We start from the raw sequence: 16910 nt of genomic DNA, 5'->3' as shown, positions 1-16910 counted from the left end.
AACGGCCTGTAGGACCTCATCTACAATTTTGATTTGGTCATCATTTAGTAGTTGTCTGTTGTTTTCACCTTTTTCATGTTCATCTCCAGGTACATACTGATAATCATCGCTCGAAAGATCTTCAACAGTGTCTGGAGGTACTGGTAACTGAAATGCTTCCAAGGTCTGTCCATGTCTCAGGAGGAAGGACTGTATTTCTCGCAATGCCATGAAAATACTCTGTTCCAAGATATGGCCGCTGTGCACAAAATCTTCGCAAAGGTCGTTTTTATATTTTTCCCACAGTGCCGACGTGTCTGTTGGTGTGCAGAATATGCATAGGGTTGCAAAAAGAGATCTCAATTGTTGTGGCATGGCAAAGAGAACTCCATCAGCTAAGGACCTGTCCCATTCTGTATCATCTTCTGTTAAATGTAATTTCCTGGCTGCATCCTTGTATGTTTCACAAACTGCTCCATCTACGGTTCTGAGATCTTCAAATGATGTTTTACCAGGGCAGTGCAGCAGGAGTACATGAAGATGAAAGCGCTCAATGTCCATAGGGCTTGCCGAAACCATGCGTCCGATAACCTTGTTGCCGCCCCGGCGTCGAAGTTTCCATGTCTTTCGTCCATCTTCAAATACGTAATATTTTGGAATGTCATGGTACAGATAACTTCGTGCCTCAGGGTCTCTCTGGTTTAACTGAAACCAAGCTGTAAGTGTTGTACCCCTATGTCGTACAATGGCTTCTTCCTCGTTACCATCCCTGAACACAACAGTCTGCAATTCAGGTAAGTGTACCGCAAGTCTGGTGATGGAATGGGACTGTTTGTGCATTTCAAATTCCATCAATCTCCATGCTGCCTCTGGGGCACTGACATATCTGCAGTCCAAATAGGTCTTTATTTCGTCCACCTCCACTCTCCCGCGCTCTCGAATTTCGATGCTGGCACAGTCATGTCCCTTGTACACATATTTAAATAAGTACTTTATACTCTTTATGCTTGCGCAAACCTCAATGTTGATGTGTGCTCTGTACTTCTTCAATAAATAAGCATTGAATGGGACCACATATTGGCAATCAAAATGGGTTCCATGAACGGTTATGGTGGGTCCATTTGGGGGACGCTTGTAAAGGGCATAGCCATCTATGCTCGCAAGTGTCTCTGCAGCATACGCTTTTGGAAAGTCTTTACTGCACACTCCATCTTTCACACAAATCGAATGGCGATTTAAAGTGCCACACGGACCATGTATCATGTGAGACTTCACCAAGGAATGGATCTCTGGTGACTCATTTGAATTAGGAATTTGTGCGGAAACAATTCTGTCAATGTCCTCAGCGGTACAAATTTTATCTTCATGGCACAGCATGAGTAATATGTGGGCATGCGGTAGGCCACGCTTCTGATACTCGACGACGTAGAGAAATGCACGTACTTTGCCCAACACGTGCTTCTTCGTTATATCGTCGATTAACTCTTTTAATTTCAGATGAAACACGCATGCCACTAAATGTGGTCTGGCTTCAGCTCGTTGGTGTTGTCCGATGTTTTCTTGTATCTCTGTCCATTTTGGATTACACGTGAACGTGATGAAAAGATCTGGTTTTCCGAATTTGCGAACAATGGCCACAGCATCTTGGTAGTTCTGCTGCATAGCTCTTGGACTCCCTGCAAAACTCGACGGCAAAATGACGATACGACCGACAGGACGTTGGTTATCAGCAGCAACGTTCTGGACGTGGTCCAGTAGTCCTCTGTATTCCATGGCTCTAAGGGTTTCCTGATTTTGTTTGAAGTATTGCAGTCGATTTGCTTCTGCCTTACAATATCCGTCGACAACATACTGCTGGAACAATTTCCCTGAAGAATAGATAGTGCTGAATTCATTTCGAATAGCTAGTCGGTAGGCATAGAATTCATGATGAGTTACCTTGTTTCGAACCGCAGTCTGTCGCTGGTGAGGCATGTTTATCATCCATCCAGGCTCGCCATGTGGAAAGAGAATGGGATATGTCATGGGATCAATGTGAGAGGAAAGTGGAGAGAGATTGTGTAAGCCCTGGTCATGCAAATGAACCTGGAAATCCCTGTTTGCAGGTGGTTCACCATCTTGTCCACTAACGAAGACAGCAGCAATTGCATCAGCAGTTGGTATGTTGTAACGTCTTTGGTCGTCTGCACACAGTCGACGAAAATGCATTTCCAAGGTAGAAGGGAGGCGATCTTCAAGGACAGCTTTCCTGATTTCTTCCTGTTCACGCTCGAACATAGTCTTGTAACATGTGACATAAGGATTAACGTCAGATAGTATGTTGTGCAGTTCTGCCATCAATTCTTGCAAACATCTGTGATTCTCAGGTCGATTCATACGTTCCTTTGTAGCTTGAGCTGTATCCAAAATAAATAATTGTGCAAATTGTGCTTGTTCATGTACATGTGATGGATGTAATGGACCACAGCGATGGTAAATTTGACCGTGGATTTTGAAACAGTACGGTCCATTTCCTGGAGGAGATGAGATCTGAGCACCCATTGATGCAAAAGCTAATGCCGAATTGTAATTCCGGATATTGTCTCGGAAGTTGCGACATTTTCCATCGTCACCCTGATAAAGTTGTTGCAGTCGAGCAGGTATGGCAAATAGTGGAGGCAATTTAACTTTTCCCTTGGAACAACACAGTGTAAATCCATCCCCTTGTCCTGTTGATTCATTTGTGAAATGGTGTGCAGAACAGTACACACATGGTGACGTCATTGGACCACAATTATGCTCTTGAACAATATTATCGGATACTTCGGCCGGATTCATTATGGCTGCGGTTGTATATGTTTGCTGAGCACTCCAACGTCTTTGTTGCTCAGCATGCCGTGAGAGTCTGTGTTGCTGTTGGCGTTCATCGACGGTCTCGTTCTCGCACCTCATCGTTGTTGCAGCAGCATCCTGTGCGAGTCTGTGTTCACGTTCGTCGAGGGTCTCGTTCTCCCTCCTCATCGTTGTTGCAGCAGCATCCTGTGCGAGTCTGTGTTCACGTTCGTCGAGGGTCTCGTTCTCCCTCCTCATCGTTGTTGCAGCAGCATACTGTGCGAGTCTGTGTTCACGTTCGTCGAGGGTCTCGTTCTCCCTCCTCATCGTTGTTGCAGCAGCATACTGTGCGAGTCTGTGTTCACGTTCGTCGAGGGTCTCGTTCTCCCTCATCGTTGTTGCAGCAGCATCCTGTGCGAGTCTGTGTTCACGTTCGTCGAGGGTCTCGTTCTCCCTCCTCATCGTTGTTGCAGCAGCATCCTGTGCGAGTCTGCATTGACGTTCGACGACGGACTCGTTCGCCCTTCTCATTCGTTTTCTTGCTGCATCCTGTTCAAGTCTGCGTTCTTCATCGACTGTGTCATTCATTTTGGAAATAGAAGTTTCCACGCAACGCATGAATTGTCACGAGTCAAGAGGAAGTGTCTTGAAAGTGTATCAAGTGTATCAAGAGGAAGTGTATCATCAACTGACAAATAAATTACATTGTGAAAATTAAACATTTCAAATAAACCTATTTAAAATGAATGCGCAAATAACTAATAAATAAAAAAACGAAGAAATATCTCTCGGTAATTTCCTGAAACATATTTTACTTCTGGCTAATAATGTTGAATGAAATAAAAACGAAGAAATATATGTCGTTTTGTGACGACTGTCATCAAAAGTAAACGGTGAATTCATTCGGTTTATTCGGTTCGGCTCGGTTCACTCGGCTTAAAGAAAAAGCGATAATGTCGAAATGTTGCCGTCTGTGTCATGTTGGGCGGTGTATGATACTTGTTGGCTGTTGGGCGGTGATATATTTCCTGAACCATATTTTACTTCTGGCTAATAATGTTGAATGAAATAAAAACGAAGAAATATATGTCGTTTTGTGACGACTGTCATCAAAGGTAAACGGTGAATTCACTCGGTTTATTCGGTTCGGCTCGGTTCACTCGGTTTAAAGAAAAAGCGATAATGTCGAAATGTTGCCGTCTGTGTCATGTTGGGTGGTGTATGATACTTGTTGGCTGTTGGGCGGTGATATGGTGTATTTTAAAATATATATCTCTGCGTTTTCCCGCGTTGCTGACACCGAGTCTAAAACCATGAATAAAAATGAAATCAGATGGTGTTAGATTGGAGATAAAGGCGTGAGAGAGACTCAATGGCCTTGAAGTTACAGGCCTTTGAGAATTCATTTCGTTCTATAAACGGCAACTTTCATCGGATTTTCTTCCCGTTTTTTTTCAACCGAGTCTAAAACTATGTTAGCGACTGTGAAAAATGAAATGATATATCGAATTTTTAATATGTATCCACACGTTGCCGTCGGTGTCATGTTGGGCGGTGTATGATACACCATGACACGATTTTTAAAAATATATCTCTGCATTTTCCCGCATGTGTGGAATGTTCTCAATTATTGCTGACACCGAGTCTAAAACCATCGATAAAAATGAAATCAGATGGTGAGTGAGATTGGAGATAAAGGCGTGAGAGAGACTCAATGGCCTTGAAGTTACAGGCGTTTGAGAATTCATTTCGTTCTATAAACGGCAACTTTCATCGGATTTTCTTCCCGTTTTTTTTCAACCGAGTCTAAAACTATGTTAGCGACTGTGAAAAATGAAATGATATATCGAATTTGATTTGAAATAAAACTGGGAGAGAGAGCAAGACACCACAGGCCTACAAAACAGGCCTCAAAGCTATGCGAGTTAATAAAATGGTGGATATTTGTTTATAATTATATGAAGCCTCTCCCAGAATGGGTGGAGCTATTCTGCAAACCGAGTAAGCCACACCCCGGACAGACGCCCAACAGACAGACAGACAGACAGAATCATCTACGGCTATTATAATATAGATATGCAGCGTCTGTCCTGTGTTGTGTTGTGTTGTGTTGTGTTGTGTTGTCCTGTGTTGTCACTGAACTACTTTCTCAAACTTTTGTGAAATCGTACCAAACTTCTGGAATGCACATATCTCTCCCGTTGGTATGTCCTAAGGGTATTTTTTTTTGAAAAATTTTCCAATTTTTTTTTTTTTGAATTTGTTTGGGAATTTATTTTTTTTCAACTTCAATTGTTTATAAAATGTCATATCACGTATATTACAAATACATTTGTGCAAAATAATTGTTTGAATTATGATTGGTTTAAACCATGACAAAACGGCATACAGGCATTTATCTATACTAGGGCATGCCCGTACGTGGGTGCAATGCCCGTACGTGGGTACGTGGGTACGTGGGTGCGAGTACGGTGACAATCCCCCCCCCCCTCTATTTACATGAAATGGTTTGGTCCATGAAATGTTTTGGTCCATTCGCAACGCCAAAGCGAACGGCGAACGGCTTGCGAGTACAGTGACAATCCCCCCCCTCTATTTACATGAAATGGTTTGGTCCATTCGCAACGACCACAGAACCCCCCCCCCCCTCTATTTACATGAAATGGTTTGGTCCATTCGCAACGCCAAAGCGAACGGCGAACGGCTAAATCGCCATAGCTCGGTAACTACTTGTCCGATTAATTTCAAACCTTGAAAAGGCACATCCTCGGGTCCCCAGCAATATACCTGGCAAGTTTCAAGTATATCGGACCGGTAGTTGTCGAGAAACAGCGGTCACAGACAAACATACACACATACACACATACACACATACACACATACACACATACACACAGAGATTAATGGAATTATAGATAGATATCTACACATCTGGGCAGTGTCTGTGTTGTCACTTAACGACTCCCTTAAACTTTTGTTTCCGTGGTTGTGAAGTGTTTTTAATAACGTTGTGGTGGTTTTGAATCACGTGGTGGTGAGGTATTTTGAATTAATTGGTGGTGAGGTATTTATAATTATGTGGTGGTGAGGTGTTTAGAATTAGTTGGTGATGAGGTGTTTTCAATTTTGTGTTGGTGAGGTGTTTTGAATTGAGGTCTTGGGGTGAGGTGTTGGTGAGGAAGAAGTCTTGGGTTTCTTTTGCTGAATGCCTCAACTCTGTGTTTGCCTCTAAATCTTGTGTCCCAAACCCATCCCTCTCTGTACCCACCGTACCAGGTTATGCCAGGAAGAGGAACGACAGACGCGCTTTTCATTGTGAGGCAGTTGCAGGAGAAGTACATGGAGAAGAGGAAGAAGTTGTTTCTTGGGTTTGTTGATCTGGAGAAAGCATTCGATCGGGTTCCACGCAAAGTATTGACATGGGCATTGAGGAAGTTAGGAGTGGAGGAATGGTTGATCAGAGTAGTGATGGCAATGTACAAAAGAGCGCGCACAGCTGTAAGGACGAAGGACGGGAACAGTGGTGAGTTTGAGGTGAAGGTGGGAGTGCATCAGGGGTCGGTACTAAGTCCACTACTATTTGTAGCTGTGATGGAGGTGCTGGCTCAGAACGTAAAGGAGGGTTTACCATGGGAGTTGTTGTATGCAGATGATCTGGTGTTCATTGCAGAAAGTATGGATGGACTGAAGGAAAAGATGAACACGTGGAAGGAATGTATGGAGACAAAAGGTCTGAAGGTGAATATCGGAAAGACCAAGGTGATGGCAAGTGGTAAAGCATGTGGTGAGGTGGAAAGAACTGGGAAGTGGCCCTGTGCTGTGTGTAGGAAGGGTGTCGGAGTGAACTCCATTCAGTGTACAATGTGCGCTGAGTGGGTTCATCAAAAATGTAGTGGTCTGAGAGGGTCATTAACCAGTGTGGCAGCTACATTCAAATGTAAGGTGTGCACAGAGGGAGCTGCAGATGGAGGAAATGTTGAGTTGGATCTTGGAGACGGTGTGAAGCTGGAAGGTGTGAAAACATTTTGCTACCTCGGAGACATGCTGAATGGAGAAGGTGGATCAGACTCGGCAACGGTTGCTCGAGTGAGATGTGCATGGAAGAAGTTTCGGGAATTGAGTGGCGTGCTGATGATGAGGGGAGTGTCGTTGAAGCTGAAGGGAAAGGTGTATGCTGCATGTGTGAGAAGTGTTATGATTTATGGGAGCGAGACATGGGTAATGAACGTAGAGCAGCAACGAAGGTTGGAAAGGGTGGAAATGCGAATGGTTCGACGGATGTGCGGAGTATCGTTGAGAGAGAGGAAGACAAATGATGAATTGCGAAAGATGATGGGAATAGAGCCTGTGATTGATGCTGTGAAGAGGAACAGGTTGAGATGGTTTGGTCATGTGTTGAGGAAGGATGAAAGTGACTGGTTGAGAAGAGTGATGGAAATGAATGTAGAAGGAAGTAGAAGACGGGGAAGACCGAGAAAGACTTGGCTAAAGATGGTGGAAGAAGAAATGCGGGCAAGGGGGTTAACAAGGAGAGATGCAGAAATAGGGCAAGATGGAGAAGATTGTCATGGGGACCGCAAGGCTAACCCCCGCTCTAGCAGGGAAAATGGCCTTTTAAAATGCATGTTGTTGTTGTTGTGAGGTGTTTTGAATTACTTGGTGGTGAGGTGTTTTTAAATGACGTGATGGTGACGTGTTTTTAATTTCATGGTGGTGAGGTGTTTTTATTACGTGTTTTATGGCTGTGAGGTGTTTTTAATTTTGTGGCTGTGAGGTGTTTTTATTACGTGTTTTATGGCTGTGAGGTGTTTTTATTATGTGTTTTATGGCTGTGAGGTGTTTTTATTACATGTTTTATGGCTGTGAGGTGTTTTTAATTTCGTGGTGGTGAGGTGTTTTTATTACGTGTTTTAAGGCTTTGAGGTGTTTTTAATTTTGTGGTGGTGAGGTGTTTTTATTACGTGTTTTATGGCTGTGAGGTGTTTTTATTACGTGTTTTATGGCTGTGAGGTGTTTTTATTTTTGTGGTGGTGAGGTGTTTTTATTACGTGTTTTATGGCTGTGAGGTGTTTTTATTATGTGTTTTATGGCTGTGAGGTGTTTTTATTACATGTTTTATGGCTGTGAGGTGTTTTTAATTTCGTGGTGGTGAGGTGTTTTTATTACGTGTTTTATGGCTGTGAGGTGTTTTTATTACGTGTTTGATGTCTGTGAGGTGTTTTCAATTTCGTGGTGGTGAGGTGTTTTTAATTTCGTGGTGGTGAGGTGTTTTTATTACGTGTTTTATGGCTGTGAGGTGTTTTAAATTACTTGGTGGTGAGGTGTTTTGAATTACTTGGTGGTGAGGTATTTTGAATTACGTGGTGGTGAGGTGTTTTGAATTACGTGGTGGTGAGGTGTTTTGAATTACTTGGTGGTGAGGTGTTTTGAATTACGTGGTGGTGAGGTCTTTTGAATTACGTGGTGGTGCGGTGTTTTGAATTACGTGGTGGTGAGGTGTTTTGAATTACTTGGTGGTGAGGTGTTTTGAATTACGTGGTGTTGAGGTGTTTTGAATTACTTGGTGGTGCGGTGTTTTAAATTATGTGGCGGTGAGGTGTTTTGAATTACTTGGTGGTGCGGTGTTTTAAATTACGTGGCAGTGAGGTGTTTTGAATTACTTGGTGGTGAGGTATTTTGAATTATGTGGTGGTGAGGTGTTTTGAATTACTTGGTGGTGAGGTGTTTTGAATTACGTGGTGGTGAGGTGTTTTGAATTACGTGGTGGTGAGGTGTTTTGAATTACGTGGTGGTGAGGTGTTTTGAATTATGTGGTGGTGAGGTGTAATCGTCCCAAACTTCCAGTCTGCACCTAACCCTCCCCTATGTATGTGCTGAGGGGTTCTTTCTTGAAAAAAAAACATTCAACCTAAATCTTCAACCGAAATTACCTATAAAAATGTAATATCACAAACACAACAAATACATTTGTGCAAAGTAATTGTTTGTATTGTTGCGGATATGAGATTGGCATCCATCCATATCCGCTTGTAAATATTCCCCTATTTCCTCCATACTTCCCAACTATCCCCAATCCCCCATTCCCTAGTCCCATTTTCTGTAAACAACACTCTGTAGACCCGACCTTCCCCTATTTCCCCCATTAAATGTCGCATCCAGGTCCACCGCATCTCACGTAGACAACTATAGGACATCTTGCTAGTTATTCTTAGTCTATGTCAGTTAAGGACTCGTTTCCATTAATTCTGACTCTTTGTTGCACCAGAATGTGATTGTATGGCACCGTTAGGAAGTTTAGGACCTCCCAATACCTCCCCGCAGCTCTTCCTCATGGTACAACAACAACAACAACAACAGCGGCGGCGGCGCGGGGAGTGTGCGTCCTCACTCCGGCTTGGTTGGTAGGGGGTGTTGAAAGGGCACCAAGCCTTTCCAACGAGCCGCCATCGAGCATGTGCTCGACGGGGTTACCACGTAGGGGCTCGCTGTCAGCTCCTCGTCAAGGGCGGAGCCCGGTAACCCCCCGCACCCAATAGAAGCGGCGGACCGCTCCCATCTGGGGCGGAGCCAACGAGCCGAGGGCGTGTCACTCCCCGCTGAGCATGCGCAGGAAGAGGGAGGTGACGTCAGATGCGCCCTCAGCTTGGAGAGAGAAGACGCCACCTCCGAGCGCTGCAATACCTCCCCGCATCTCTGGACCGGACCGTGTTTGATTCTGCCCCTGAGCCAAGGTGCACCTTGTGCTATCGACTGCCTGTCCTTCCCTGCCATCAATCCCTGTGTAAGTCAGTCTTGTTCCGTTTGTCTGTGGTCTGTCGGGGATAAGATAAGACTGTAACTAAGTGCCCATCTTTTCTGTGCTTTACCTCATACCTTGTAATCTACCCCTTTTCTCCACCACCAATTATATCCTCCTCCGGAGGTCTTGAGAACTGTACCCCTTGTGTCGTTTCATTTATCCCAGTCGTTGTGTCTTTTCCATCATTGATTTAGCATAGCGCGACCAGGTCAACGTCGGGTGGAATCGGGTGAGTTGGGGAAGAATCGGGGGAATTGTTAGGTCGCGGCAATACCACCGCTCGGTAAATAACATCAAATCCGCGATCCGTAACAGTATTATGATTGGTGAAAATCATGACAACACAGCAACTCAGGCACAGTCATTAGCCTCAGCTAAAATAAGCCCGTTCCTCAGTATCGCCGCTTGGTGAGGCAAGCGAAGCGAGCCGAGCCAAGCTAGTATATATATATATATATATATATATATATATATATATATATATATATATATATATATATATATATATATATATATACAGTGGTACCTCGGCTTACGAGTGCCCCAACGTACGAGTTTTTCGGGATACGAGCCGTCGCTCGGGCGGTTTGTTGCTTTGGGATACGAGCCGAGATCCGATGTACGAGCTCAAAAAATTTATTTTTTTGAATTTTCCGGTTGTGGCTTCCGGTTCCGGTCACGTGGTTATCTTGCCGTGAAAGCATCTCTGCTTGGATATAAAACACGCAATCGTCGAAATACATTAGCGAGGAATCTCCTTGCTCCAGCCGGTGACGTCATCGGCGGGGATCCCCGCCTCCAGAGTGGCTGGTCACGTGACCGCCAAAGCGTGTCGCGCGTGCGGGTATAATGAGCTACACCTGTGGATCACGTGACCACGGAAGCACGCCTCGCTTGAGAGGCATGGCTTTCGGTTTGCGTTTTGCTTTATAAGGCGCGATAAATGGGCTTTTGAGTGTTAGCGGTTCATGGCGTTGACGGTTCATGACGGTTCATGGCGTTGACGGTCAAAAACCCATTACATCAATTTTACCAGGCACTGTACAGTAAGTACAGTGGACACCAAATGCACGGTGGAAGGCTAGAAGTAGAAGATCGTCCAAGACAAGTGAGAATAAGCCATACTTTGGAGATGACGTCATTCGCTGGTCCGATAACCAAAGATGTGGTATAAAAAACCAGGTGAGCTAACAATGCAGCAATGAAGGAATTCGGCCAAGGCACTGGCACACAACGACCTACCTACATCGAAAGACTCAATGCCAATGGTGACAGAAGCCAAGACGGCCGGCTTAAACACCGCCGAAAGACCACGGTGTACCAACTTACGATGCAGAACATCTTGCACTTAATATGATGACAACAGGTGCCATCCTCTGACGTACCATTACAGGTACAGGTACAGTACACGTGAGCACAGAGCAAAAGTTCACTGAAACCGAGATTAAGAAAAAAGAAAAAACACCTCGTGGTCCGTGCTCGATATCCGAGTTTCAATCTTTTCAAACACATGATGCTCTCGGTCACGGTATCTCCTGCGAGCTGCTTCTCCTTCAACCACACAAACAACAACTTCTCCATATCTTCATGGATAGAGGTCCAGTTTATTTCTTTACATTCTCTTGTATTATGTACAGTATATACGAGGTCGTGCTTGTTTATACATTATTTGTTATTTATAAAGTACATTTTTGTTATTTAAAAGCACCGAACAAAAAAAATTGGTGTTTTTTTTTTGAGGCTGGAACGGATTAATAGCATTTCAATGCATTTGAATGGGAAAATTTGCTTTGACTTACGAGCGATTTGGCTTACGAGCTCCGTCACGGAACGGATTAAACTCGTAAGCCGAGGTACCACTGTATATATATATAATAATCAGAATCACTACAATTTAACACAGGTGGCGGCCAATTAACTTGGTGTGTGACTTTGAAGGTGATTGGTTACACCTGAGCTAATTTACAATTGCTTTTACTAGAAACGGTACCCGCCCTATGGGCGGGGCTTCAATTGGGAGGCCCAAATGAAAAGGTAAAATATCAGAAATTGAAGGCTTTTTTTCTTTTAAACGATTTATATAAACATCCGTTAAATCTCGATCGGTGCAGCCGTTTGTGCGGCACCCGAGAAAATAACGTCATGCGGGAGCAAGTATCAGCAGGATGTGGCAGTGTGGGGGTCCACGTTTCTGATCCTCCTTCATGCCGAAGTAGCCCACCACTTCTCCAAGCATTCCGCTCTTCAGATCCGCCATGAGAGATTTAAGCTTGATACTGAAGACGCGTGCAGTTAGTACTCCTGATGTCATATATACTCCCGATACGTGTTTCCTTCATTGTAAAAACTTCCAAATCAACAGTTAAAAGGATTTTGAGCCGATAGCTGTTACGGCCTTGGCAAGATCGATGGAGACAGCGATCTGTTAGCGTATTCACCGGCCAAATAGCTATGTGGAATTCTCTCATGTAGAGATTAAACTCACGTCATTTGAACTTTGGCCGAGGTCATTATTTACTTTTAGTGATGTTTATATACGAATCAAAAAGAAGATAATTGGTTTTGGGTCGTCCTTTCCGCATATTTCGTGGGATTGTAAGTTGGAGAGATGGCCGTGATGGTGGGGAGGGGGTTGGAATTCTCTCAAACAGGGATTCAACCCGTGTCCTTATAAAAGGTCTTTGTCCGAGGTCACCGAGTCCAATCGGTGCAGCCGATCGGTGCAGCTGTGCAGCGATCGGTGCAGCCGTGCATGCGGCACCCGGGAAAACAACATCGTCACAATGAAAACATCCTCACAATGAACGTTATGCGAACGCAAATGTTATGCGGGAGTCCAAACCTGAGAATTCTGGAGACCAAAGCTGAAATTGGGAAAACTAAATAGCCTATTTTACTCCTGGAGATCCCAGGATTACCCAACCAAAATATCGTTGCGATCGGTTTCGCAGTTTTTACGGTACCTTCGAACAGACAGACAAACAGACGGACGGACATTTGGTGAATTATAGTAAGATAAAGGGGGTGGACACTTATCACCGCGTAAGTGATGAGGTTCCTGGGTTCGAGTCCTGGGTTGAGTCAGCATTTTTTCACACTAGCCCCACGAAGGAATTTACTTCCTGTTTCTTAAAAAAAAAAAATTATATATATATATATACACACACTATATTCAAACGTGAAGGTAGCACCAACTAGTTTCGCTGCTTAACATGTAAGCCACAGATCCAGAATCTTGCCTGTGACTGAAGATGGCATTTGCATTTTTGCTGACTCCACCCCTACCCCGTTTAGAATCCCGTGTGAGCATCGGCAACTTGTTGTTTGCTACAATGTGAAGTTTTCTTCTTGTTCATTGTCTCCTTGCTGGAAAGTTGGTGACCTGTTGGTTCCAATTCCACTTCCTTTTGGGTCTTTCTCCAACATTCCAACATTGGCCAATGGAGAAAAGACGTACCCGAACAGGTCTGAAAGTAACAACAAAAATGTACAGCCTTTTATTTAGAAGGCAAAGAGAAAAAGAGATGGAGATGCAACCTTATCAATTCCTTCCCTATATATAACCAACAGGCGCGCACACACACACACACACACACACACACACACACACACACACACACACACACACACACACACACACACGAAATGACACGGGTTAATCTTGTACCGGGAAGCGTGTCGACGCCGCTTTGGCTCCGTCAGCTCCCGCGCAACCAACGGCCGTCAAGGACACGCAACTTGCAGGTTCAGCGCCTGAACGACGAACTTCAGTGCAGGTTGGACGAGCTTCAGCACAGGTTGGACGAGCTTCAGCGCAGGTTGGACAACCAGCTCCAAAATGAGTCACGGGAGGGGGTCAACGCTTGCAGGTCAGCTGGATCAGAGCGAGAGATCGGCGAAGAGCGATGGGCGTTGGCGAAGAAAAAATAGAGGGGGGGGGGGGGGAGGGGAAGCGATGAGCCCTGTGTTATATTGGACTCGAAAAGCTTCCCAGAATGTTCCACAGCCTCCCATTAGCTGAGGTTCGTCACGTGCGGGCATTCAGTCCTTCCTCCCCCGAGGAAGGTTTCATTCCTCCTTCCCTCTTTCATTTGGGGAGGTTTCACAACCCACCTTGGTCGCTTGCTGGTGACGTGGGCTTCGCTTTTGGCCACTCCTTCCTGCACATGAAAATGTCTTCTCTCAACCACACGAAGGTTTGATATCCTGCCTACCTTCAACGCATATTGGTGTGGATTATTACACAATGGGAAGGGGCTAATCTTTACACTTAATAAGAAATAACTAACTACTGCAGGCTACATGTTGTCGTGCAATTAACTATAGGGGGTTTGCCTTTATGGCAAAACCGCAACAATATATATATATATATATATATATATATTAGGGTGGGCTTCAAAAAAGCAAAATGCAGATTGTCTCCGGGACATGGTCTATTTATGTTCCTTTTGGTGTCAAAGGAAACCACACCAAATTTGAATGGAATCCAATAATATTTAGGGGTGCCACATCAGTGATGAATTTTCCCCCATGCAAAAATAGGAATTCCCATTTTTTGGGCTGTATATACACAAAATAAATACATAATTATATATATACATTAAATATAATATTAAAAATAAATATATAGTAAATATACATTAAATAATAAATATACATAAATACACATTATACATTATATATATACAATATATTATACATACAGTTTTGAGACTTCCTATGATCACTATCTGGGCAATTTTCATGCATGTTTTGTACAGGTTCCCGGGGTCAGGGGTACGCTTTTTTAGTGTGTAATATGTAGGCCTAACTTATTGACTGTGGCTCTTTTGTAGAGAGTGACCCTGTGGAGTAAGAATTAACAGGATTTTACCCACATTCTTGCTTATTTTGCAGATATGGCATGTGCTAGTACCAGTGTTTCATTGAAAACTCGGGCTCAGGATAATGTGTATCTCATTGGGTCCACTTCTGGAGATGCCATCAAAGGTGCCAAGCTCCCGACTGTGCATCAATCTCTTGTCCTGTTTTTCCATCACCTGAAGAAGGAGAATCGCACTGCCCGGGAGAGTGCAACCCTCACCATTGAAGAGGTTGTGAAGTTCTGGGAAAAAGCTCACCTACCTACAACGACGAAGCAGCACTGCATCCATCGTTTGGAGAGGCTATATGAAGAATGGAGGAGCCTCCAAAAAGGTGCAAAGCGGGGTGGTGCGACCCAAGAGAAAAAGGAAGCATCCTTCAAGGCCTCCTTGGAGAAGACGTTTGATCTTAGGCATGCAGATTCGGAGGCCATAATCACCAACCCCGAGGACAGGAAGTTTCTTCACGATCAATTCTCAGAGAGGAAGGCTTCAATGGGATCTGTAGACACTGTGTTGGAAGCAAAAACGTTCTTGTGTGTTTGAAAGATCAGCAGCCACGAGATGATTATCGTGAACTCCTAGAACTGACTGTCATCTACATGGGAGGAATCCCACCTCGTGGAATCCGGATCATGGCTCCAGGAGCAATGCACAGAGCCAGATGGATGGCAAAAGCACTATATTCACTACAGGTGTTCATGTTTCGGTCAGAGTTCCACTTGACACTTCGAGAGGCGAGAGAACTCCGAGCCTTCAACATTTTTGTCTGCCTTGTGTATGTACAGGCTTGGTTTCGGGCTCCACAAGCTATTGAGGCTCCCCTGAATGACATTAACCTCTTCAAGAAGTTGGAAAAGTTTGAACAAATCAATCAGAAGATGGCTCAGGCAGCCTTGAAGGCACTTGGCCGCCACACGTGGTACATGAGCCCAGTACTAGTGGCATTTGCATTCTTTGACACCAGAATTGACAAAGAAAGCAAGATCAATATGATTGAAGCATTGAAAAATGACGGTGAAAACCCCTCTCCAAAGAGACCAGCTATCAAACGAGGAACCGCCCTGTCAATCGCTGGCCTCATAACAAAACACACCAAGCATTTCTTCAGCATCCTAGGGACCCCAACTGATTGGATGGATAAGGATCCTGGTTCATGGGAGCAAGAAACCAGCTTTCAGGAAGCAAAGAAAGCCGCCAGTGGCTTAGTCGTGGTGAACGACAGGGCAGAAAGGGGTGTCGCATTGATACAAGACTACAATAAGCTCCTTACAAAGGATGAAGAGCAAAGGCAAGCTCTGCTCCAAGTTGTTGCTGCTCACAGGAAGATGTACCCCGATGCCAAGAAGGCAACAGTGGTGAAACAGGCCCAGAAATAGGAGTTACATTTCTCATTATACAGTATTTGGGTTTTTTAATATTATGTGATATGGTGTCTCTTCATTTTATGAACTGAACATTTGGATTGTTATCATTGAATTTGAGTTTTCATAGCAATATAGTGCTATTTGTGCAGCTATTGTAACTTGTGTTTGCTAGAATACAAAGAAAGTGAGTGGAGGGTGGATTTTCATAAAACAAACTTCTGGTTTTGCTTTCGATCCATATATAGAAAAGTTTTGTAGACACCTTTAGTTTAAAGGCTGATGTGGCACCCCTAAATAAAATCAGATTGCTTTCATATTTGGTGTCTTTTCATTTTGGAACAAAAGGAACAACATAAAGCCATGTCCCAGTAAATATTTTAAAAAGATTATTTTGAGCACCACCCTAATATATATATATACACAAAGAATTAAGTTAAGCACCCCTACACAAAGAATTAAGTTAAGCACCCCCTAATCCTGTCCTGAACCTGAACCCCCTCGAGCACGTTTGGGACATGTTGGGACGACAAATTGCGAAGATGGTCCCTCCAATAGCCAATCTGGATGAATTGGAACGTGCATTACATCGGGAATGGAACAACCTGCCACAGCAACGCATACGACGGCTTACAGGGTCTATGAGACGTAGGGTTGAGTCAGTGATCCGATCACGTGGGTCCTACACACGTTATTGACGCAAAGATCGCTAGAGGTCTTCTCAGAACAATGACTGTACGTTAGAAAACATAAACGTCATCCACACTGTCCGTGATGGACCTATAGCTCCATACTTAAATTGAGGTGAAAATATGCCTAAAATTCCCAAAAAATTTCACCTTAAATTATTCAGAATAAAATATTGAAAACGGCATGATTGTTGTGTTTTTATGTGACCATAATATCACTTCTCCAGAAAATATAGCAATATCATGGGTATATTACACTGTTTTGACGACAACAAACTTGTAATGTGCGAGGTTGTAAAAAAACGGGGGGGTGCTTAACTTAATTCTTTGTGTATATATATATATATATATATATATATATATATATATATATATATATATATATATATATATATATATATATATA

At 43.7% G+C, this 16910-nt stretch overlaps 1 protein-coding gene across 1 annotated transcript in view; it reads left to right on the top strand.

The window, feature by feature from the left end:
* Window positions 1–16131, top strand: part of LOC137427042 (uncharacterized) — a 109576-nt gene extending 93445 nt beyond the window's left edge. Inside the window, exon 6 of the mRNA XM_078778750.1 lies at window positions 14486–16131. Within this exon, the coding sequence (XP_078634876.1) occupies window positions 15054–15830 (777 nt within the window). The 5' untranslated portion in view covers window positions 14486–15053 and the 3' untranslated portion in view covers window positions 15831–16131. The remainder of the gene's footprint in view (window positions 1–14485) is intronic.
* Window positions 16132–16910: the final 779 nt, after the last annotated feature.

Source organism: Myxine glutinosa, chromosome 5, assembly GCF_964187855.1.
Source record: "Myxine glutinosa chromosome 5, kmMyxGlut1.1, whole genome shotgun sequence".
Classification (NCBI taxonomy): domain Eukaryota; kingdom Metazoa; phylum Chordata; class Myxini; order Myxiniformes; family Myxinidae; genus Myxine; species Myxine glutinosa.
This window is presented reverse-complemented; position numbering and strand designations above follow the sequence as displayed.